Raw genomic sequence first — 25,483 nt, 5'->3', positions numbered from 1 at the left:
CTCTGATGTAGGGGGCTGTAATGGGAACCCTAATATAAAGGGGGGGGTATTCTTATGTAAGGGGGGCTCTGATATGGACTCCTACGGCTGACTCTGATGTAGGGGGCTGTAATGGGAACCCTGATATAAGGGGGGGGGTATTCTTATGTAAGGGGGGCTCTAATATGGACTCCTATGGCTGACTTTGATGTAGGGCTCTGTAATGGTAACCCTGATATAAGGGGGGGTATTCTTATGTAAGGGGGGCTCTAATATGGACTCCTATGGCTGACTCTGATGTAGGGGGCTGTAATGGGAACCCTGATATAAGGGGGGGTATTCTTATGTAAGGGGGGCTCTAATATGGACTCCTATGGCTGACTTTGATGTAGGGCTCTGTAATGGTAACCCTGATATAAGGGGGGGGTATTCTTATGTAAGGGGGGCTCTAATATGGACTCCTATGGCTGACTCTGATGTAGGGGGCTGTAATGGGAACCCTGATATAAGGGGGGGGGGTATTCTTATGTAAGGGGGGCTCTAATATGGACTCCTATGGCTGACTTTGATGTAGGGCTCTGTAATGGTAACCCTGATATAAGGGGGGGGTATTCTTATGTAAGGGGGGCTCTAATATGGACTCCTATGGCTGACTCTGATGTAGGGGGCTGTAATGGGAACCCTGATATAAGGGGGGGGGGGTATTCTTATGTAAGGGGGGCTCTAATATGGACTCCTATGACTGACTCTGATGTAGGGGGCTGTAATAGGAACCTTGATATAAGGGGGGGGGGGGGTATTCTTATATAAGAGGGGCTCTGATGGAAATTATGACTTTTCCTTTGTTTTTAAGTTACCTCTTTTTTTATGACTCGGAATCATTTTGGAATCAGAATCATATCATTCTGATTCCAAAAACATAAAAAAACAATCGTTAATGTATTGCTCTCCTTGAATAACTGTAATCTATAGAAGTGGTCCTCATATTGAAACGTGTATTGACCTCCAATATAAAGAAATGTGAGAAGAAGATCACAGAGCAGAGCGGAGGATCAGATAATGGGGGTGGCAGGCGGATGGCACTGGTGACCTGACAAGCCTGTGATATCTTTAGATCAGCAGACAGCCCCGCCTCCTCTGTGCTCGGATTGCAGAGCTCGGACGGGAGTGGGCGTGACCCGTCGTTTAAAAAGGCGTGATCTGTCAATGAAATGAAGACTCGTGTCCAAGGTGACGAGCGGCGCGTAAATGGAGGGGGCGGGGCCATGCGCCAGGCGTTGCTATGTAAATAAAGCGCCGCTGCGGTTTCGAAACCGGTTTATGTAGAGGAGGGGGCGTGCCTACATTGCCCGGGCGTGGTTTGTTGGGACGCGGGGCGTGGCCGGCAGCGTCGCAGACCCGGCTGTGGCCTCAGAGAGTTGGGCAGCACGCTATGGCCGGTACGGTTGTCCGTTGGGTCGGATTGTACACGTTGTTGGTGTTGCCCGCGCTGTGTTCTTCTCAGACCGATCCCCCTCACGCGCAGGATCTCCCGCTCATCCTCGGCTTCCGCCTGGAAAGCAGTGACCGGCACGCCGCGCTGTCCCAGAACGGGGAGCTGGAGGTGACGGAAAGCAGCCGGCTACAGCTCCGCTTCTATGGCCTGAACCTGCGGCCTGACAGCGGCAACCTGCTGGCCTTCACCGAGGACGGCAAGGACAATAGCAGCTGCCAGAAGGACACGGGGGACCTGGTGAGGGACTCTGGGGGGCTGAACATCAGTGAGGAGGCGGGAGGTATGGCCGGCCTCCTAGGGGTGAAGGTCCTGCCCCTGAGGAAGAGTCAGTCCTCCAGGGTGTATGTCCTGTGTACACGCCGGGGCCTCGGGCAACCCTGGACCCTTCACCGTGGCCCGGACGGACGCCTGCGGGTCCTGGAGGAGCACAAGGCCATCATGCCCATCTGGTTGCAGGCCATCGTCATCGCCGTGCTGCTCAGCCTATCCGGCATCTTCAGCGGCCTCAACTTGGGGCTGATGGCCCTGGACCCCATGGAGCTGCGGGTGGTGCAGCGCTGCGGCTCGGATCGGGAGAGAAGGTACGCCGCCAAGATCGAACCGGTCCGCCGCAAGGGCAACTACCTGCTCTGCTCTCTGCTGCTCGGCAACGTGCTGGTCAACACCACGCTCACCACCCTACTGGACGAGCTGATCGGATCCGGGCTCGCCGCCGTGGCCGCCTCCACCATGGGCATCGTGGTGCTTGGAGAGATTGTGCCGCAAGCTCTGTGCTCCCGCCACGGCCTGGCCGTAGGGGCCAACACTCTGTGGTTGACTCGTTTTTTCATGCTGGTCACCTTCCCCGTGGCCTATCCGGTCAGTCGCCTGCTGGACTGCATTCTGGGCCAAGAGATCGGTACCGTCTACAATCGGGAGAAGCTCCTGGAGATGCTCAAGGTGTGTGAATGAGGAGGCTGAAATATTTCCTGGCTACTTACAGGTTACACATTTGGGCTGATGGTCTGTAGGCAACAAATGGGGGATTTTACTAAAGGCTGGCCATACGAGGCTGATCAAAAAAGCCAGATTCCCTCATCCACACAGGCAACGTGGATGGTGGAATCCTCTCGACTGTGCCATTGGATTCTGACAGCAGGATCCCTCAGCTGTCACAATACAGTGATCAGTGGCTGCAGCTGCTGATTGACAAGTCTTCCAGTGTTGCCATTCGACAGAAGTTGATCCGCAATGACCACAGATGGGTTGGTATTCCGTCAGTTCCCTGCTGAACCGGCCAGATTTCAATCCATCTGTGGCCAGCTTAAAGCAGAACTAAACCCGTCGCTGTAATGGTTTCAAAAAACTGTTACATTCCTGGCATGCCAGGGATGATAACTGTCACATTGCTTGTGTTCTTAACCAAACTGTCAAAGCATCAATTGGCTGATGTCATAACTGATCACATGTGCAGCACCATGGCAGTTGCAGCTCAAAGTCTAGGATGGCAGCATCTTGGCTGAAAATGATAGGAGGGTTTAGTTCTGCTTCAAAGCAGAACTAAATCTTATTCAGCCAGGGAAGCTGCCATCTTGGCCTCTATTTGACCTGCAATTTCCATGATGCTGCACATGTGATCAGTTGTGACATCGGCCATTTGATGCTTTGACAGTTTGAGAACACAAGCAATGTGACAGTTATCATCCCTGGCATGCCAGGAATATAAGCATTTATTTTTTTAACCTTTAAAACGGGGGTTCACCCGTACAGAACACTTTTTTCCCCTTAGATTCCTGCTCGTTTTCTCTAGGGGAATCGGCTAGTTGTTTTAAAATATGATCCGTACTTACCGTTTACGAGATGCATCTTCTCCGCCGCTTCCGGGCATGGGCTGCGGGACTGGGCGTTCCTATTTTGATTCACAGTCTTCCGAGATGCTTCCGACGGTCGCATCCATCGCATCACGATTTTCCGAAAGAAGCCGAACGTCGGTGCGCAAGCGCAGTATAGAGCCGCACCGACGTTCGGCTTCTTGCGGCTACTAGTGACGCAATGGATGCGACCGTCGGAAGCCTCTCGGAAGACTGTCAATCAAGAAGGAACGCCCGCTCCCGAAGACCCATACCCGGAAGCGACGGAGAAGATGCATCTCGAAAACGGTAAGTACAGCTCATATTTTAAAACAACTAGCCGATTCCCCTAGACAAAACGAGCATCCATCTAAGGGGAAAAATTGTTTTATGGGTGAACTCCCGCTTTAAATCGATGGGTTTAGTTCAGCTTCAGGACTGGAGCATCCAGAATCTGAAGCGGGTGTTGCATGGCAGCCAATCGCCTTCTAGTTTTCATGTTAAAAGCTTTAAGCAGGGGTAGGCGACCTCGACCATCCAGCTGTGGTGAAACTACAAATCCCATCATGCCTCAGCCTCTAGGGTTCATGCCTTTGATTATCAGTCTTGCAATGTCTCATTGGACTTGTAGTTTCACTAAAGCTGTAGGACTGAGGTCATCTGCCCCTGGCTTAAAGTTTAAGTTGACCTTTTAACAAAAATAATAAATGCACTTTTTTTTACCGGGAGGGAAATGTGCATTTTTTTTCTTGTTTTGTTTCTGGAGCTTCTAAGGCAGGGATCTCAAACTGGTGGGCCCCCAGCTGTTGCGGAACTACAAGTCCCATCATGCCTCAGTCTGTGGGAGTCATGCTTGTAACTGTCAGCCTTGCAATGCCTCTTGGGACTTGTAGTTTTGCAACAACTGGAGGGCCGCCAGTTTGAGACCCCTGTTCTAAGGCATTGCTCCAGCGATCAGCAGATCACTGGGACCATGCAGGTCTCCTGCAGATTGGTCAGTGTATCTGTGCACCCACACATCCTGTACTGGCAAGCAGATATAATCTGACAGGAAAAGAGAATGAACTACCACAATGCTGTGGTAGTTCATTCAAAAAACTACAAGCCGACAGCTGCAAAGGCTGCCGTGAATTGTAGTTTTCCATTCATTGAGCCCGGTGAATGAGTGACGCGGATGGAGCCCTGCTTGGTCGTTTTTTTTTTTTTTGCGACAGCGTGGGGAGGTGGAGAAGATCACTGCTAGCTATCAGATCGGGAAGGTGGGGGGCCAGTCTGATCGGAACATGTTGCACCCTGAATATGGATGTAACATGTTACCAAAGGTGAACTTATCCTTTAACTAAACATGGAAGCTGATTGGTTGCCATGCAACAGCTGCTCCAGCTTTGATAAATTCCCCCCACCATGGTTTGTAGTTCTGAAAGGCTTTGCACATACAGGCTCAGCTTGTGTATACGTGGTTTAGGCTGTGAGCCTCCTGTATTGAGTTGTACTGTCTCCCTTTATCTTGTCAGAATGTTTGCTGCACGCACTGTATACATCCTGTAATATACTAATATTAGCAGTGTGTACAACATACTATTGCAAAGCATTTCCAGAACCCTTTGTCAAGTTTGGAGCAGCTTTGTTGAAGACTTTAAAGCACCCTTTAGCTCAAGTTTTTGTCTTTTAAAGTTGAATTGACTTATGGATATTTTTGTTTAGTTAGTAGCTGCCGCTACGGCAATGTTCCTCGCTGTCTTCCAGATCCCATTCAAAGAACTGTGTGTGTTTCTCAATGAATGCAAGGCCTTCTCTGATTGGACAAGATGGGGATCATGACATCACTGCCTGCCTGTCCAGTCAGAGAATGCTTGGCATTTATTGAGAAAATACAAATGGCTCTCTGAATGGTGGCCAGCATGGGATCCTAAATGCAGCAAAGATCACTGTAGTAGCACTGACTACTGCAGTGACAGTGATTCTCTTCTTTCACAGGGATCTGCCAGTATGGAATATGCATAGCTGGACCAAAGTAATGCAAATCCACACATGGAATTCTGCTCTAAACACAGGGCTGCCATTGTAAACCTGCTGCTGGCTTCACCTTTAAAAAAATCTTGTTTAATCTTATTTTATTTTTTTTCCTTCATGTATTCTATGCAAGAAGGTAAAAAACCTCCCGCTGCTTCCAATCAAATCCAGTGACGGGGGGGGGGGGGGGGAAGCACTGCTGTTTGTGTCAATAGATGCAGCAGCTGGACTCGTGAGCCCGCCCGCATGGGTGTCCCCAGGAAAGCGGCTCTCTGTGGGGGCACCCGATGAATAGGAGGAGCCAGGAGCACCTCCTATGCACTCCATAAGAAAAGAATCAAGGCTGCTCTGTACAAAGCCCTTGCACAGGGGAGGTAAGTATAACACGTTTTGTTAAAACTTTTTACAATCAATTTAATATCACTTTAAGTTTGAAGCTAGATAGCATCTTGTTTGAAGTGGCAGCAGGCATTCACATTATAGATGTTCAAAGTATAAGTAAACTCCCATCTCTGAGTTTTATGTATGGGTAAGCCTATAATAAGATACCGTATTTATCGGGCTTTAGCGTGCACCCCTAATGTAGACCCGAAATTCCTGTAATAAAAACATTTTATTACTTACAGTTTTGGTGTCTTGCCCGGCGTCCTTCTGCGGCCTCGGTGGTGTTCTCCCGCGCTGTCTCCGAGTCGAATCCCTGCTTCCCGGGCTCAGTTTGAACGCCTCCGCCGACATATACTGAGCGCAGTACACTCGGGCACGCTCGGCTTCTCACGCATAAACGTCAGAGCGTGACCACGAGTGAAGCCGAGCCTGGCCGAATGTACCCGAGTGTACTGCGCTCGGTATATGTCGGCGGGGCGTTCAAACTGAGTGTGGGAAGCGGGTATCGGCGTATATCGCGCACCCACGATTTTCCCTTTATTTTAAGGGGAAGAAAATGCGCGGTATACGTCGATAAATACAGTAAACTACAAATATTATTGCGCAGGTATACAGGCTAAAAGTGCAAGCTGATGGCAACAACACAACGGGACCAATTGTGATAAACGTAAAATGATTTTTATTGTTTCAAGCCTATAATAAGGCTTCCCTATAGGTACTGTAAATATCTCCTAAATGGTGCACCCTTTAGGAGATATTTACTGTACATGCACCTGGAGACATCATTGTGCATGTGTTCTTAAAGTGGATTTTAACCCAAATTTTTATTTAATTTTTTGTCACAATGTAGAGTATAAGATTTCCCATCATCTGTGCCCAGTCCTGCCACACAGAGTTAATCCAGCTCTGAGCAATCCTATTTTTTTATTGTTCAGTGAAAATTAATACTTCCAGATAAAAACCTGTCTAAATAAAAGTCCTTTCCTCTCTCCTTGCTTTGAGTGACAGGTTATTTACATATCTAGCTTGGACATGTTTATCATATGTTATGTTATGTTTATCCAGGGCTTTTTTTTAGGGGGAACTTGGGGGAACTCGGTTCCACCACCTCTGGCTCAGACCCTTTGGTGCCCGCTCACCACAATCACTTGTAAACACAGAAGTCTGATTTCTGTGTTTACAAGTGACAGCTCTGCACTCTGTGTGTAACCACCTGAATTCTGCATTCTGTATGTAATGCAATCCTGGTATTTAATGCCCCTTTAAGACCCTTCTACTGTTTGTGAAATCTGAACGGGGTCGTGGTTGAGTTCCTGCACCTATTTTCTGAGAAAAAAAGCTCTGTGTTTATCATAATATGAGGTGACCCACAGTTCATTGTAGATTATCAGGATGTGTTATGTGGGGGAGGGGTGGATTTCTCACTTTTTATACTGTGGATTAGCTCTGTGTGGCAAGACTGGGCGCATATGATAGGAAATCTTATACATCCACTTTAAGGAACGGCCATCCGGCTCTCTGTGCTGGGTGCCACGGTCATGGTGGCTCTCTGTACTGAGCGCCATGGTCGTACACTGTTTAAAAGGAACTACATCTGCCCATCTGCCTAGTATGTGTACAGTCTATATTCCCATCGCACACATTCCTGGAATGAGCTCTGAAGGTATTGGGTGCTCTAGCGTCAGCCAGCTGGATACTGGAACCAATGTAATATGTAGATATTCGCCAGCACACTAACGATCATCAATTTTGTCCAAACCGTTTTTATTCAAAGAATAATCCCATCACAAAACGGTTTTGTGATGGGATTATTGATTGAATAAAAACCGTTTGGATGAAATAGACGATCCTTGGTGTGCTGACAAATATCTACATAGTACCTGGTATGTGTGTCACATGGCCATTGGCACATTACTAAAAGACTTGTAAAAGTCTCCATAGCCATTTGTAGGAGCGCCCCCCAGTGGATCTCAGATTGTCCTCTGCATATGACGCACTTGTTCTGTTAGCGTGAGAATTACTACTGAAAATTTTGCAGCTGCATGAAAGTACAGATTTGTCATGAGCAACATATTTGGGTCATCTCTTGCTGACCTATTTCTGAGAATCCTGGTCAACGGGCTGTTCTGATTCACTGGCATTAAAGTGCTTGTACACTTTGTACATGTGTATATTCCTTATTCCATCGCACACATTCCTGGAATGAGCTCTGAAGGTATTGGGTGCTCTAGCGACAGCCAGCTGGATACTGGCACCAATGTAATATGTAGATATTCGCCAGCACACCAAGGATCATCAATTTTGTCAACGGTTTTTATTCAAAGAATAATCCCATCACAAAACGGTGTAGTACGCCGTTTTGCGATGGGATACACTTATTCAAAAGTGTACAACCACTTTTACCTACAGGTAAGCCTAGGTTAAGGCTTACCTGTAGGTGCTGGAAATGGCACGCATGCGCAGGAGTGACATCAGAGCTGTAGTTTGCGGCCCCCGGAAAGAAAAGGGGTGAAGATAGATGCTCACTGCTAGTGGGGACAGCGGTGACATCGCAGGCTTTGGTTTCAGGTAAGTGACACATAATGGGCTACTATGAGATGCATAGTATAGCCCATTATGCTTTACCTTTGCAGGGAAGTAAAACCTATCAGGGTTTACTTCCTCTTTAAGTCATTGACTTGGAAAAAGTAAGCTTTACAAGAAAGTTGTACAAAAGTTTGAAGTTCTTCTCTTTTTAATATTTGTTCTGGGTCAGTAACTCAAAGTATTGAAGCCATAGGGCCGGAATAACAGCCAGGCAGCCTGCTTTTTCAGGAGGAGAGGTCAGCAGTGACAGTCTCCATGTTTCTTTTAAATGAAATCTGTACTAAGAAGTAATAAGGTAGCTTGCCTTTTCTCCTCTTGAAAAATTACAATAACCTGGCTGTCATGCTGACAAGCTTCTTTCTGAACTGCTGACCTGGAATGAGTGTGCAGATAAGGAGTGGTGTCCTGACTTGCTGCATGCTTATTAACGGTTAGTGACTTGGAGAATTTGGAGCTGGAAACAGCCAGGCACATTTGTATTTTCAGGAGTAGGTCAGCAATGGTGGCCTCTCGATATTTCTCTCGTGACAAGTTTTCTTCAAATAAACAATACAGTATGTGAGCGTTTTCCTGGCAGCTCTAGCTGGTAAAGCATCATTTGTCCCCATCAGGATGTCCCCTTACATTGGGTAAGAAAGGGGGGTGCACCGACCTAGTGCATTATCACTTCCAGGGATTTTATTGCGCGTAAGCCATAAAATGTCGATCTGATGTCATCTGATCCGTGTTGCTATCGTGGTTGCTGAGCGATACTGTCTACCAGCATTATTGTCTGATAAGCGCTGTCTTTTTCTACTCCTGTGAGTATGACTATTGTTTTAATCTATTCAATAACATCCCTGTAAGTGATAATGCACTAGGTCGGTGCGCCCTCCTTCTTTCTTTTCTTTTATAGCTTTATGAATTCCCATGATTCTGAGAAGGGCTGCAAGACACTAGACTTTACACTGAAATGTGATGAGATTGCCGTATAGCAGAAAAACACCAGAGCGCAGGAGGAAATTTGTTTTGTGTTCTAGCCCTTACATTAGGCGCCATCATCAGAGTGCTCCTTTAAATTGGGTGTCCCCATAACAGGTGTGCCCCCTTGCATGAGGTGTCCCCATCACAGTGCCACCTTACATCAGGTGTGCCCATCAAAGTGCTTTTTTACATCAGGTGCCACCATACATTAGGTATTCCTGTTAGAGTGCCCCCACTAGCATATTATGTGCCCATCAGAGTTCCCCCTTATAACATAAAAAGTGCCCAACAGCATCCCCCTTATTTTAAGGTTCACTCTGATGGTCACATTTTATGTTAAGGGGCACTCTGATGGGCACAACAATGTCCCCATCAGTGTGAACTTTAACATAAAATATGCCCATCAGAATGCCCCTTATTTTATGTTAAGGGGTACACTGATTGGCATATTTTATGTTGTGTCCATCAGAATGAGCCTTAACATACGATGTGCCCATTAGCATGCCTCTTAAGAGAAAATGTGCCCATCCGTGTGCCCTGTAAATATTACATTCCACGTACCCTGATGGCAGACAGGGAGCGGAAGCCAGCTTAGGTTGCAAGTTGCAGGAGCGATAGCTGCGCTGTGAGTCTTGCTGAAGCGACGGGGCACTGCAAGCAAGGAGTGAGCCGAGATAACGAGCCGCAGGGGGCGGGCGTGCATGTGACATCACGCCTTACCTTGCGGCCCGGCCGGGAGACGTGAGATAGGCAGCAGCAGGGAGTGGGGCGCACATGTAATGTCATTGGCTGCAGGGACGCCCACGATCCCTGCAGCCAATGGCGGAGGAGCGAAGGCACTTTACACAGGCGACCTGACGGTCCGAACAGAAGCATTGCTCGGTCTGTGTTCGGACCGCGGGCTGCCATTTGATGACGGCTGCCATAGAGGGTGTCAAATATGGCACTGTCCTGTTTTGGCCCAAATTTTGGGTTGAATTCTGACCTGAAATGGACCAAAAGACGCACCGGTCTCATGTGCACTTCGCAGCGGAGATGTGACTCCATAGAGAGCCTCTTAGAATCTCCTGCTATGTGACTAGCCTTATGCATTCTTTGCACTAATAATCTTTGTTGGTGTATTGTGTGTGTGAAGCCTTGTAACAGACTATTTGATAATTACTCTATGCTGTAAAGGAAAGCGGCTTCTACTCATGGCAGGCATTGTAGGTTGTGTCATTGCATTATTCTCTACATTTTCTGTGTAATGAATGTGTATGCTTCTTGTTGCAGGTTACAGAGCCATATAGTGGTCTGGTCCGCGAAGAGATGAACATTATTCAGGGAGCTCTGGAGCTGCGCACAAAAACGGTGGAGGATGTGATGACCAAGGTGGAGGACTGCTTTATGCTCCCCAATGATGCTGTGTTAGACTTTAACACCATGTCCAGTATTATGGAGAGCGGTTACACCCGTATACCTGTATATGAAAATGAACGGTCCAATATTGTGGACATTCTATATGTGAAAGATTTGGCCTTTGTAGACCCAGATGACTGCACTACATTGAACACCATTACTCGTTTCTACAGTCACCCTGTTCACTTTGTGTTTAGTGACACCAAGTTGGATGCTGTCCTCGAGGAGTTTAAGAAAGGTGAGTGTCTTCAATTGCCCAGTTCCTTATCTGTGAGTTTTATATATTTATATAATTTATTGTATTGTGTTTTTTTTTTTTGTTTTTTTTTTAGCTATTTGTGAACATTTTATCAGATACCAATTGTGTTGGGTTCCTTTTCATTTGGATCAATAGATTCTTAGTGGTGTGTATGTATGTATGTATGTATGTGTGTGTCATACTTGCCTTCTCTGGTCAAGGGTTTTGCACAGATCTGCCCTGATCCTCCTTATCTGGGGTCTCACTTCGGCGGTGCTCCTGGCTCTTCCTTTTCTCAAATGCCCCCACGGAGAGCCGATTTTTAAAGGGGTCACTCCTGCTACATTCATTGACTTAGACAGCAGGACTGCCCCCCACCCTGACTCCCGTGTCACTGAATTTGATTGACAGCAGCAGGAGCCAATGTTCTACTGTTTCAGCTGCAGGCGATAGGCAGAATAGTAGATGTTGTTTTGGGGAGGCTACGTTGTCTACAGGTATGGCAAGACATTAAAGGAGAAGCACAGTCATTGCTTGGAAGTAAGCATGCACCAGTGCCTCCATAGCAAGCGGCTTTCTTTTGGGGGGCACTGGTTAAGGAGGAGCCAGGAGTGCCGGGGCTGGACCTGAGAAGAATATTGGGGCTGCGCAAAACTATTACACAGAGCAGGCAAGTATAACTTTGTGTGGTGTGTTTTATTTTTTCATGTTTACACCCAAACCTTTAACCTCTTCACGCCAGCAGTACACACGCGGCCTCTCGGTGGGTGGTCCTTAACGCCGAGCAGCTCCATAAATAGGTGGTCAGCGCAAAGAGGTTAATGTAGTGTTTTTTTTTTTTTTTTTTTTTAAAGCTGCTTAGTTTATTGTTGCGTCGTGGGGCTCCTTGACTGGATAGGCTATTTTGTGGTGGATACATGCAGTTTGGAAAACACTAGTCTATTCTTAATAGGACTTGTATTGGATGATAATAATAAAGAGGTTTTAATTGAAAAGCTAGGTTTGCAACAATCTTTTATAGCTTATGGCAGGACACCACTTGGTTGAATCTCTGTGACGGTTGGCTTTCTTTTCATGAGACGCAAGTGTTTAGTCTGATGTGGGCATCTGACCTTGTGTACAGAGTGGAGCTGTCATCGGTAGACGCTCCTCTTCTCCTTATCCACGTTGTCTTGGTCCAAAAGTCATTTCTGCCTGAACTATTTAATGAAGACGGATATAAGGGAGATCTCCAAGTATGTAATTAACCGTCATTAGGTAATTACCTGCCTGGCACTCAGAACATTTTCTATCCTACATACACACTGCACACATTGTATTCTTGTCATCGGAGAGTCTTGCACAATTATCCTGTTAACTATCTCTGTATTTATTTATTGTATTTCCCTACAATAACTGAAATTGCAGTAATGGGGTTGTGGCATTATTCACGTAGGACGGATATGGTGACCCGGGCAAGCCACAAATCCTACAAGGAAGCGGGTGGTTTGTGTACGCTGTCTGGGTGGCATAGAACACAATAAGTCTCATTTATAAAACGGGAGCTATGCAACAATATGGATCTTGCTTATGATGACGACCAATCAAGTGGCTGCTTGTGCTTTCTTGCCTGCACTAGATGTATGACAACTAGACCTTTGATTTTGTGGCCATATTTTCTTCCCTCCAGCTTTTTATTCTATGTATTGTGCAAGATATTCTGGGCTGTTACCCGAGTCCCTGCAGCCCTGTGTCAAACCTGTTTGCCTTTTTCTCCTAGGAAAGTCTCACTTGGCCATTGTACAGAAGGTAAACAGTGAAGGAGAAGGAGATCCGTTCTACGAGGTGTTGGGACTGGTAACTCTTGAAGATGTCATTGAAGAAATTATTAAATCTGAGATTCTGGATGAGTCCGATCTTTATAGTAAGTTCCTTATTGTCGTCTTAAAGCTTACCTTGTGTCTGCAATAGCAAACTTCAACTCTCGTAAAGAAAAGCAAATGGTTTTTGTATAAACAATTGTTACATTTGTCACTAGCAAAGAACAGGTTCTGTTTTTACTGCGTCTCAAGTTCACATATTGTGTAGAGGACCTTTCAGTTTAGGCCAGCCAGTTCAGCAGGGACCGTCTGAGATTCGAACCCTCTATGGGTAGGCTGATTTTACTCAAGGCGATCCATCGATCTGGTGGGGGTACAAACAGCATGTCGAATCTTTATATGCAGTTATTGGCAGTGGCAGCTCTCAGCTACTAAAATGCGATTTTAAAACTCAGATGGCTAAAATGGTATTTTAGTCAAGACTATAACCAAATCTAAATTTTATGTCAAAATGAACACTCCACATTTGGTTGTAACTTTTCTTGTCTGTTAGAATTTGTGTTAATGTAAATGTTTCTTGGTCCTACGTGTTTTCCACAACTTCTCCTATAAACCTATACCAGTGCTGGAGCTGCTGTGACGAAGAAATGTTTGGATCACATGGAAGTCACTAATGCCTTTTGGAAATAAACTACAGCTTGGGGCCGAATTCATTTTACATTAGTCATGAGTCTGTGTTAAGGCTTTACAAAAAAGGGTTTCCTGCTAATGTAGAGCAGGCAAATAATTTGTAAAGTGGAATTCAAATCTGAGCTTAAAGCCCTTAAGCAAGCAAGATCGGAAATTAGACATTTTACCAATCTTTGCGAGGGGAAACTCATACCAAGCATTGGTGTAGCTGAGATCTGTCATGCAAAGAATAGTGGGCATGAACATGATTGTAAGCTCTAACAAGCAGGGCCCTCTGATCCCTCCTGTATTGAGTTGTAATGTGATTGTAGGGCTGCAACTAACGATTATTTTCATAATCTATGAGTTGGCCGATTATTGTTTCGATTAATCGGATAAAAGCCTTAAAAAAAAAAAAAATTTGCATTTAAAAAAAATTTGGGCCAATTTGTTGGGCAGATTACAAAACACAAATTGCTGCAAAAACACATTACATGCTTTTCTGCAGCTTCTCCATTGAAGTATATTGAACCAAAAAAACACAAAATGGCACCGTTTTGCGTTAAAAAGTCATTCCTCTTTCCAAATACGCAGCAGCTGAACAAAAAATCATGGATGTGAACGTGTCTCATAGGAAAATATGTAAATGAACTGTAGTGTGTTTCTGCAAAAAACAAAGGTGTGACCCCAGCCAGAGATGTTTAATAACATAATGGGGTTAAAAAAACAAGTACAAAAAGAGCAAATCGCTACTGTAAGGGGTTCATTTTTTTACTGTGGGACAGTGAAAGTAATATTTACAGTAGCGATTTTCTTTTTTGTACTATAAAGGGCTAATTTTAGTTTTTTTTTTTTTTTTTTTTTTTAACTCTATTATGTTACTGGCCGATTAATCGATTATGAAAATTGTAATCGATTAATCGACAACTAATCGATGAAATTAATCGATTAGTTTCGGCCCTATGTGATTGTACTGTCTTCCCTGATGTAAAGCGCTGCACAAACTGTTGGCGCTATATACATTTTTTATTATTATGATAATGAACATTGGGTAAAAAGGTGATCTTTTGATCAACAGTTTGCACCGCACGTTACAAAATTAAGTCAGAACAGTTACAAGAGGAAGAAAAGGGCTCTTCTCAGTAGGACTTGCATTCTAAAAGGGTGGGTCAAGTGATTCAAAAGTTAGTAATTATGGGAAATGAGCTGATGGCGATGACCGCGGCTCAGTTGGGGGAAGGGGTAAGGATGGGCTTCCCTAAAGAGATGAATTTTAGGCGATTGCCTAAGCCCTGGTTCACATTGCTGCGTTTCAGAATGCATTGAATCTCATGTCAAATGAAATGAGTTTGTATCGAGGATGTTCATATATATATGCGGTCCGAACGTGCTGGTATTTGAAAAAATCATGTACATGTTTTGTACGATGCGGGGCAAATTTGAGTCCCAAAGAGTTGACTGGAAACTGCAGGGGAAAAAAAACATAGGTGTTCAAATGTAATGGGATGCCAGTGCATTTGCTAGGACTCTGCTGTATTTCTGAAGTCCTTTTTGAGAGAAGAGATATTGCATCTGCATCAAAATTGCAGAGGAATGTTGCACTGCCTGCGATCCTTCAAATCGCACTGCAAAGCTCATTGGCATTGCTTTGCATAAGTGTGGATCGGGTGGACAGATTACTGGGTGCTGCTGGGGAGGACCCAGCGGTCATGGTACACGTTGATAAGTGGAGAGTCCTAAAAAATTATTTCGGGGATTTGGGGAATAGATTTGAGGAAAGGGACCTCCCAAGGTAGTTTTTCTCTGAAATACTACCTGTGCCTTGAGCTACCCTAGATAGGCAGCAGGAGCTTGCCGAACTAAACAAATGGCTGAGGAATTGGTGTAGGAAAGAGGGGGTTTGGGTTCCTGGAGAACTGAAATCTTGTATAATAGCTGGACTGACTTCTCAGTCGGCTACCGGCTTTTTTAGTAAGAATGGGCTGCACCTTAATGCGGATGTGGGGGGAGGGGGGGGGGGGGTCAGAGGAATTAATGGCCGGAAGTGAGCAAAGGACAGAGTGTAATAGTGGAGCCAGTAGTGATAATACAGCTGTAACTTCTAATCCTGGGGTGAATGCAAGGACTATTTGAAAAACAAAGCACAAAGAAAACTAAGGGGCAGTTAATATGCACCTATACAATGCTGAGATGAGTTTACACAAATGCTAGGAGCCTAACTAACAAAATGGAGGAGCTCGAGGTGCTATTAAATGAGGAGGGCTTGGACTTTGTGGGAATAACAAACTTGGTTTGACGGCTCACGATTGGATGGCAGATATCCAGGGATATTCCTTGTATCAGAAGGACAGGTATGGTAGACGAGGGGGAAAGATGTGTCTGTATGTAAAAATGATGCAAGGGTGGTAGAAAGGAGCGACATCGTGGATGGGACAAGGTGGGGGGAACGAGGGGGTGTAATTAACGTAAAACGTAGAAAAGGAGGTACGAGGGAAGCACAAGAACACTAAATTTCAAATGAGCCAATTTTCCTGAACTGCAGTCATTACTACATGACACTGAAGAAAATGGGAATGCTTTAGGAGCATTTTAAACAAAGGGTATCGCACATTCCAATGGGCAATAAATCTAGAAGAGCGAAGGTGAAACCTGAGTGGCTAAACCGTAATGTAAAAAGCCTCATTAAAGAGAGAAATGGTCTTTAAACAATCTAAAGGGGATGGGTAACCGACAGCATTCCAACACTACAAGGATTGCAGTAAGATGTGTAAGAACGCAATGGGGGGGGGGGGGGGGGCAAAAAGACTACGAGAGACATGGCGGAGTAAAATAAAATCCAAAAACTTTTTAGATACCTTTTTAGCAGTAAAAAGGCAGAATCGGAGCACATTGTCCACATAAGACGAGGATGGTTACGAATGACAGAAGGCAACTGTACTAAATGACTTGTTCGCCTCAGTGTTTATGTAGGAGCATATTGACGGCGACAGTACTGTTACTGACAGGGTGTACCCTGTGGTTAACAGAGGCCAGTGTGAAGGAATGACTAGATCAACTTGATCTTTGTGGACCGCATACTGGCAGGATTTGTACTAGCTGATTGGAGAAAAACCCATGTGGTACTAAGATTCAAAAAAGGGACAGACAAATCCCTGGAAACTACGGGCCAGTCAGCCGAACATCAATTGTTGGTGAATTATTGGAGGGAAAGAAATATAAGTAACGTATATACTCGAGTATAAGCCGACCCGATTCTAAGCCGAGGCACCCAATTTTACCGCAAAACAAATGGGAAAACGTATTGACTCGAATATAAGTGTCCATCTGCATGCCTCGCTTTACCTCACTATGCCCATGCCGGGTCCCCAAAGTCCCGGAGATCAGGTGCAAAACGGTGACTCGCGTATAAGCCGAGGGGGGCTTTTTCAGCACAAAAAAGGTTTAATGTAGAAAAAGTAATGCGCTTGGAGGCAAAAAACATGAATGCAAACTACTCACTTGGGGGATCAAGGATGGAGAAAGATCTGGGGGTCCTAGTAGATGACATTGCATGCTGGTGCTCGTTCTGTCAACTTGCAGCTACCGAAGCCGGCAGAATATTGGCATGCATCGAAAAGTGGATATACTCCAGAGATTGAATGATAATCCTGCAACTTTATAAAACTCTGGTTGGACCACATCTGGAGTTTTCTGTCCAGTTCTGGTCACTAGTCCTCAGAAGGGATGTGCTGGAACTGGGGAGAGTCCAAAGAAGGCCAACAAAACTAATAAGGGGACTGGAGGACCTTGCTAATGAGGAACTACTGCAAACACTAAATCTATTCTCGCTGGAGAAACGACTCTTGAGAGGGGAGATGCTAGCGTTTTATAAATGCCTCAATGGCGATCCCAGCATAGGGGGGGGGAAGCTATTCAGTCTCAAGTAGTGCAAGAGGACATGGACACGTGTGTATGGGCTGCCCTATGGGTGACAAATGACCTAAAGTAGCTCAAGTTTCCCTGCATTCCAATTTGCATGACAGGAGATTGACTGGCTTTCTATGGAGCCGGTTGACATATCTCCGTTGCGGCTGCAGAGCGGCTTTGGTTCATGGCTGAATTCAGGCAAAAATTCAGCCCTGAAACTGAGAACAGGGATGCACTGAACCCCTGCTGCAGCCGCATCTGTCGGAGGTGTGAACCCAGCCTAAATAAAAGAACCAATGCACCACCACATTTAGATTTTTGTTTGTTTGACCTGCAATTGAACAAAACCATGTCAAAGGTGTGTGATATATATATACACACCTAGGTTCTGTCTGCCTGAAAACAATCGACTATTTTGTCTACATAAATGTTCAAACAAGGATGCCCCTATCTGTAGTCTGCTAAATGAGAGAGAGAATTTTTATTTATTTTCTTCAGCTATCAGCGTTCACTTTTTTGATCTGTTGACTTATGTGACATGTAACTTTGATTAAAGAGTTCAGTTTACAGCTGGGTTGGATTTAAGGCTAGGCTCACACCCATGCAGGTTGCAGTTGATTTGTTTTCATGGTTTTTGATGCTTTGTGTCTTTTGGTGGGGGTCTGTTGTGGGAGAAACCAGCGCAAACTCATCAAAACTGCAAGCACTGCATTTTTGATGTGTTTCCATTGAAGTCTATGGCACCAAAAACACGACCTGCTGCGGGCAAAAAATGTCTCTGTAGCTTTCAAAATAATTGCATCGGCTGAAAATGCACAAATGTGACACAAAGTCATGTTAATGCAGTGGTTCTAATCTCCTGTGCTCAGGACCCACTAACAGGCCAGGTTTGCAAGATAACTGAAATGCATCACAGGTGAAATTATTTGCTGCTCAGTGATTGCAGTATTCTAGTCTACCTCTCCCCAAGGCTATACTTAAAACCTGGCCTGTTGGTGGGTCCTGAGGACAGGATTTGAACCACTGTGTTAAAAGCACTATAGTGTATTTCTGCAAAACATAGATGTAAACCTAGCCTAAAAGTCAATCTACAGGATGGTATACCAGGCAATGCAATTATATATTCACAAAAGGCCAATCGTGATGGCCCTTTAACATGCGATCAATCACAGCTGATCCCATGTAAACAAATGCCGGCTATCAGCATTTCCTTTCTTCAGCGCTGTCGTTGTGTAAGGAAAGCCGATAATTGGCTCTCCTGTAACGGCACACATTTACACTGATAATCAGGGCATTATCCTCGCTGCAGCCCCATCAGTGAAGACAAATTTACTTGGTTGTGAAATTGTGTGTGTGTGTGTGTGTGTGTGTGTGTGTATATATATATATATATATATATATATATATATATATATATATATATATATATGTGTGTGTGTGTGTGTGTGTGTGTGTATATATACCTATATATATATATATATATAATATATGACTAAATGCCACCAAAAGAAAGCTCTATATTGTCTCAAAGTAACTTGGGTGTTGCATGAGTATGCAATTGTCATTCAAAGCTGAAAATTTGACCTGGGCAGGAATGGGGTGGAAGTGCCTGGTAGGCAAGTGGTTAACCAAAATCATGTCATTTATTTTTTAAATGCAAGTAGTTTTAATATTTGACTTTGTCAACCTCCTGCAGGACTGGGAGAAAGGACCAGGTGTTGACAGTCAGGAGAAATCAACAGGGATGACCTTATTAGTTATCATATCCTGCTGTTTACTTTTAACTGGGCAGGCTATATATGGATTCTTCTGTAGTGCTTTATCAGCAGGGAACATCCCAGACCCAGCTTTAATGTCTGGATTACATTTCTTTTGAAAATTATAAATCCGATAAAGATGCATATAAAAGTTTTATGTGTGTGTGTCTCTATCTATCTCTGTGAATTTAGCGTTTTTTCTTTAAAGGAGTTCTCTAAGCTAAAACTTTTAACCCCCGCTATGCCCGGGCTGTAAAACTATACAAAATAAACTTTCCCTTACCTGCCTACGATCCCCCGTTGTTCCGTTATCGCCGCCCGTGCTCCGGTCCTGTCAGCTTCCTCTTCCTGCGGGTCGGTGACTCACCGTGCGCTCAGCCTATCAGCGGCCGCAGCAATGTCCCGCCGCGGCCGCTGATAGGCTGAGCGCACGGTGAGTCACCGACCCGCAGGAAGAGGAAGCTGACAGGAACCGGAGCACGGGCGGCGATAACGGAACAACGGGGGATCGTAGGCAGGTAAGTGAAAGTTTTATTTTGTATAGTTTTACAGCCCGGGCACAGCGGGGGTTAAAAGTTTTAGCTTAGAGAACTCCTTTAAGTTTAGCTTTAAATATCCAAGAATTCCTTTTTTTTTTTTTTTTTTTTAAAGCTGGCAAAATATTTATTTCTTTAGATAGGAAAGTCTTCTTCTTTTTTTTTTTTTTTTTTTTTTTTTTCTTCCACCACCATGCTTCACCAGACTGTGTGTGTGTGTGTGTGTGTGTGTGTGTGTGTGTATATGGTGTTCTTTTATTGATGTGCAGTGTTTTTGCACCAAACATCTTTTGCAATTTATGGCCCAAAACTTCAACCTTGATTTCATCAGACCGTAAGGCCTGGTTCACACTTATGCAGGTTGCAGTTTGCATATTCCAGGTGCATTTTGCGTTATTTTTATTTTTTTTCATTGAAGTCTATGGAACCAAAAAACAGAATAGTCCCCGGCCCTTTCCATAAAATGCAGCCGATTGTGAACGTGACCCATAGGAAACCATGTTAAATGGACTGTAGTGTGTTTCTGCAAAACTGAAAACGCAAAAAAATGCATAGGTGTGAACCAGGCCTGACACATTTCCCCACATGCTTTTGGGAGACTTCAGAATTTAGCCAGGTTTGGTTGTCTTTCTTCGTAAAAGGCTTCCGTCTTGGCTCTCTACCCCATAGCCCAGACATATGAAGAATACGGGAGATTGTCGCATGTACTACACAGCCAGTACTTGCTAGATATTCCTGCAGCTTCTCTAATGTTGCTGTGGGCCTCTTGGCAGCCTCCCTCACCTGTTTTCTTTTGGTCTTTACATTATTTTGGATGGATGTCCAGTTCTTGATAATGTCACTGTTGTGCCATATTTTCTCCACTTGATGACTGTCTTCACCGTGTTCCATGGTATATCTAATACTTTGGAAATTATTTTGTACTCTTCTCCTGACTGATACCTTTTTTAACAATGTAATTCTTTGGAAGCTCTCTGTGGACCATGGCTTTTGCTGTAGAATAAGACTAAGAAAATGTCAGGGAAGACCTATTAGAACAGCTGAACTTTATTTGGGGTTAATCAGAGCCACTTTATAGTAGTTCTGTCGAAAAAATTAAAATAAATTTAGTCAGCAGCTACAAATACTACAGCTGCTGAATTTTAATATTGGGGCACTTACCTGTCCATGGCGCCCGCGATGTCCTCACCCGAAGCCGATCTGTCCCTCGGCTCCCGAGTGGAGGCGCTGACATCTTCAGTAATGTAATCGGGAAGTGAAGCCTTGCGGCTTCACAGCCTGGTTCCCTACTGTGCATGTGTGTCCTCACTGGTCCCTGCTGTCTTCTGGGACCTGTGTATATCCCAGAAGACAGCAGGGAGGAGGGGCCGGACATTGCGTAGTTTTTTTGTGGATTCTGTGGCGATCTATTGCCGACACCCCCGGTAAGGTGCCAAATGTGACACCGGAGCGGGAGGAGCCGGAAAAGCAGAAGTTCCATTTTTGGATGGAACTCTGCTCTTAAACGATGGGTGTATGTTGACTCCTATTTAAAGCAGGGGTTCACCCGAAAAACACATTTTTAACATTAGATTGAGGCTAATTGTGGGAAGGCTAATTTTGGGAAGCACAATCGGGTGTTTTTTTTTTTTTTTTTTAAATCTATGCAGTACATAGCTCTTCAGACCGTCGCATACAGCGCATCACGAGTTCCCGAAAGTAGCCGAAACGTCAGTGCGCAGGCACCGTATAGAGCCGCACCGACGTTCGGCTTCTTTCGGAAACTGGTGACGCGCTGTATGCGACCGTCGGAAGCCTGTCAATCAAATAGGAACGCCCAGTCCCGAAGATCATACCCGGAAGCCGCGGAGAACATCTATCTCTAAAACGGTATGTACTGCATTGATTTAAAAAAAAAAACACCCGATTTGTGCTTCCCACAATTGGCCTCAATCTAAGGTTAAAATTTTTTTTTTGGGTGAACCCCCGCTTTAATATGAGTTTGAATGTGATTTGCTTAATTCTGAACCCGGCTACATCCCCAGTTATAATGGGCAGTGCACACTTATGCAACCCCCCCCCCCATGTTTTTCATGAGTTGTACAGATTATAGGTCACGTTAAAGATGGGGGAAAAAAATTTCTTTGAGATTTATATATAACCTGACATTTTTAATGTGGGTGTGTGTGTTTATAATTTTTTAGAACCTCCTTTTCTCATCACATTCTTTTATGTTTAGAAATGCATTACCTTGTACTGTTTTTAAATACAGCCACTGTCATATTCTTTTGGAAAATTTTATTTTCTCAGATATTAATCCAAAGACGTTCATTAATTCACAAGCGTGCAGATCAGGAGTTCTGACTTTACTATGACTTTACAAGTTGCTTGTTCTTGGTCCGTTACTTTACGGCATTAGGTCCGAGACGGCTGTTTGCGGTTATAGAAAATCATCAATGGCAACCACATCCTAATTTCTCCCAGTAAAGGTTTCCTTTATGGAAAATAGATGGCCCTGGTGCCCAATCTGTAGCCCTTTGTTGCTTGCCATGCTGCTCTTTGACCCCAGCAGTTAACCACTTGTGGACCCCTTCACGCCGATATACGTCGGCAGAAGGGCACGGTTGGGCACATTGCCCTTAAGAACCCAGCCGACCTAGTCCTGAGTTCCGCGCCCGCTGAAGAACGGGGAGAGGTGAGTGTAAACAAACCTGTCAAACTTGTCACTGATCGTCTGTTCCCTGTCATAGAGAATGACTATCGGTGACGTCACATGTCCAGCCACGCCCCCCTACAGTAAGAAGAAACACAGGACAGGGCACACTTAACCCCTTTTAGTGCCCCCTAATGGGTTAACCCCTTCATTGTCATTTTCACAGTAATTGGTGAATTTTTATAGCACTTTTCGCTGTGAAAATTACAAATGTCCCAAAAATGTGTCAAAAGTGTTCGATGTGTCCACCATAATGTCGCAGTCACGAAAAAATCACTGATCGCCGCCATTACTAGTAAAAAAAAAAAAAAAAAAAAAAAGAATAAAAATGCCATAAAACTATCCCCTATTTTGTAAACGCTATAACTTTTGCGCAAGCCAATTAATAAACGTTTAATGCCTGTTTTTTTTTTTTTAATTTATTTTTTTATATATTTTTTTTTTTATATTTTTTTTTTTTTTAACCCAAAATATGTAGAATACGTATCGGCCTAAAAAATGTTTTTCATATATTTTTGGGGGATATTTATTATAGTAAAAAATATTGAATTTTTTTAAAAATTGTCGCTTTATTTTTGTTTATAGCGCAAAAAATAAAAACCATAGAGGTGATGAAATACCACCAAATGAAAGCTCTATTTATGGGGGGGGGGGAAAGGACGCCAATTTTGTTTGGGAGCCACGTCGCACGACCACACAATTGTCAGTTAAAGCAATGCAGCGCCGAATTGCAAAAAGGGGCAAGGTCCTTTACCTGCATAATGGTCTGGGTCTTAAGTGGTTAATATTGGGGGTACTGATTTTGTAAAGGGGCTGCAATGGCCGTGATCTCTAGCAGTCTCATATAACATAACATGTTCCTATTCTCTGACTGTCGCCTATAGCCTGTCTCCAACCACACCTGTTCTTTTAATAGGTCTGCCATCCCTGACAGTCTTTTGTCGACACAGACTGGAATATGGGATGCCCTTGCTGCTTATTAAAGTTCCCCTGCGATGTCTTCACAAATGGGACTTTATCCAATTAGGTAAAGTAGCATAGGACCACTGACTAGATCCACCAGTGTATATTGTGATGGATTCCTAGTTGGACGTAAGCCAGTGAAACCGATGGAAATTCAGAGTTCGGAGACTGCAAAGGATAGCTTATAAACCAGGGAAGATAAATGAAAATAAAAAAGGCCTAAGAGATAAATGCTGGAGGTGATTTTATTTATTTTTTTGGCTGCTTTTCTCTTAGGATTTCCTCAGTCCTCTAACAGAAGATTGCTTATCTGCAATCGGAAGGATTAACAGTGAGAACAGATGTTCTGTGGCTGGCACAAGTCTTCTATAAAGCCATTTTTATTTGAAAACGGGTGATTGTGTTCTACAGAGAAGGGCTAGATTTCAGCTTTTCATCGCATTTCTTTTTTTTTTTTTTTTTCTTTTTTTTCATTCAAGTTTTTAAGTTTATTTTCAATTTAAATAAGATACAATAAAAATAAAATAGCAGAATATACATCAATGATATCTATAAATATAATTAATAGAATACATTTCATACCAAATATTCCCTATCTACTATCCTCCCTCTACACCCAGCAAGCCTATAGGCTTAATATCACGTAAATGGGGATAAAGAATAAAATCATCCAAAGTAACAATACATATCTAATAAAAAAAAGAAGAAAAATTCCCATATGTCTAGGAATTCTCAAATCTCTTAATACCATTTAATATAATAAATAATATGTCGCATATACCAGATTAAATCTGGAATCTACGAAAAGGATAGATGTAAAGAACATGTCTACCTCCCAGACACCCCAAATGGGATCAATCTGTGTCGAAGAAGTATAGTAATTCCTTCATCGCATTTCTATGCTGTATAGTAGTTCTGCCTAAACTCTATCTTCATATTTTATGTGCGTGTTATGCCCTGTGTACACGATCGGAATTTCCGATGGAATTTTCCGTCGGAAATTCCGTTCAAGCTGTCTTGCATACACGCTGTCAGACCAAATTCCGACCGTCCAAAACGTGGGAACGTAAAACACTAGGACGAGCCGAGAAAAATTAAGTTCAATGCTTCTGAGCATGCATCGACTTAAATCTGAGCATGCGTTTTTTTTTTTTTTTTTTTTTTTTTCTCGAGTTCCACCCAGACCATCGGAAAAAATAAAACCTGTTCTATTCCTAAACTCTGATGGAAAAAAGTCTGGGGCCCACACACGGTCGGAATATCCGATGAAAAATTTCCGTCCTGACTTTTTTTTTTCATCATTTTCATAACAATGGCAAGATTCCTTACACAAGGTGTCCCTACTAGGTGTGATTATTGGGCAGGTCATTTTTAGCATTGGGTTGGCCTTGTGTTATGCAGACTCTCACAAAACCTGCAATTCATTTCTTCAGACAATCGCACATTATGTGGCAGGTAATGGGATTTTGGAGTCAGTGTAGGGCTATGCTCCAGTTATTCTGTAATACAAGAGCCTCATAATAAGCCTCATAATAAGCCAAATCCTCAATTTTTAGCTCCTTTCCCCAGACACTGCAGCTCACGGTTGAGAGGTCCCACAAGTAAGGGCTCTTTCACACGTCCGCTCAGTTTTTTAGATCATTTTTTTTTTCATCAGTTGATCCGTTTTCCGTCCGTTTCCGATCCGTTTTTTCCATCCGTTAACATCCGTCTCCGTTAAGCTCCGGATGAAAACGGACGTTAGCGGATGCTCATCCGCTAACAGACGCTAACCCATAGGAAAGCATTGCAGTCCGTTAACGGACGTACAAAAAACGGACGAACGGAACGGACGTGTGAAAGAGCCCTAAGGCAATCCAGAAAGTAGTGGGCAGGACTAGGTGTTACCAGGTGATGCTTGACAAGCTACAGACTTGTAATTCAGCAACGACCATGCTGCTAGCCATACCTACTTCTCATCCCACAGCCTACATGAGTGGGAACTCCGCTCAGAATTCAGGAGTGCTTCAGCACTTCTGCCACACCAGCGCAGGAAGCTGTGCAGGATCAACTGATAGTTCTGAGACTTTGCAGGGGGGACCAAGTGAAAATGAAGTACAGATGCAATTATAATTGGGTACTGCAGCACTTCTTTTTTTTTTTTTTTGTATCTTTTATTTAGCATTGTAGCATTACAAATCAAGGGTAAAGTACCAAAGGGGGGGGGGGGGGGAGGGATTCAACTGTTATAAAATGGGTATATAGAAATACCAGGATTCATCACTTGCAACATAGGT

At 44.1% G+C, this 25,483-nt stretch overlaps 1 protein-coding gene across 1 annotated transcript in view; it reads left to right on the top strand.

Annotated features, from left to right (window-relative positions):
* Nucleotides 1-1,294: 1,294 nt before the first annotated feature.
* The window catches only part of CNNM4 (cyclin and CBS domain divalent metal cation transport mediator 4), a 53,573-nt gene continuing 29,384 nt past the window's right edge, over nt 1,295-25,483 (top strand). Inside the window, exons 1-3 of the mRNA XM_040345952.1 lie at nt 1,295-2,413; nt 10,522-10,885; nt 12,645-12,788. Of these exons, the coding sequence (XP_040201886.1) occupies nt 1,412-2,413; nt 10,522-10,885; nt 12,645-12,788 (1,510 nt within the window). The 5' untranslated portion in view covers nt 1,295-1,411. The remainder of the gene's footprint in view (nt 2,414-10,521; nt 10,886-12,644; nt 12,789-25,483) is intronic.

This window comes from Rana temporaria, chromosome 3 (assembly GCF_905171775.1).
Source record: "Rana temporaria chromosome 3, aRanTem1.1, whole genome shotgun sequence".
Lineage (NCBI taxonomy): Eukaryota > Metazoa > Chordata > Amphibia > Anura > Ranidae > Rana > Rana temporaria.
Note: the sequence above shows the minus strand (reverse complement) of the source record. Positions and strands in the feature narration are given on the sequence as shown.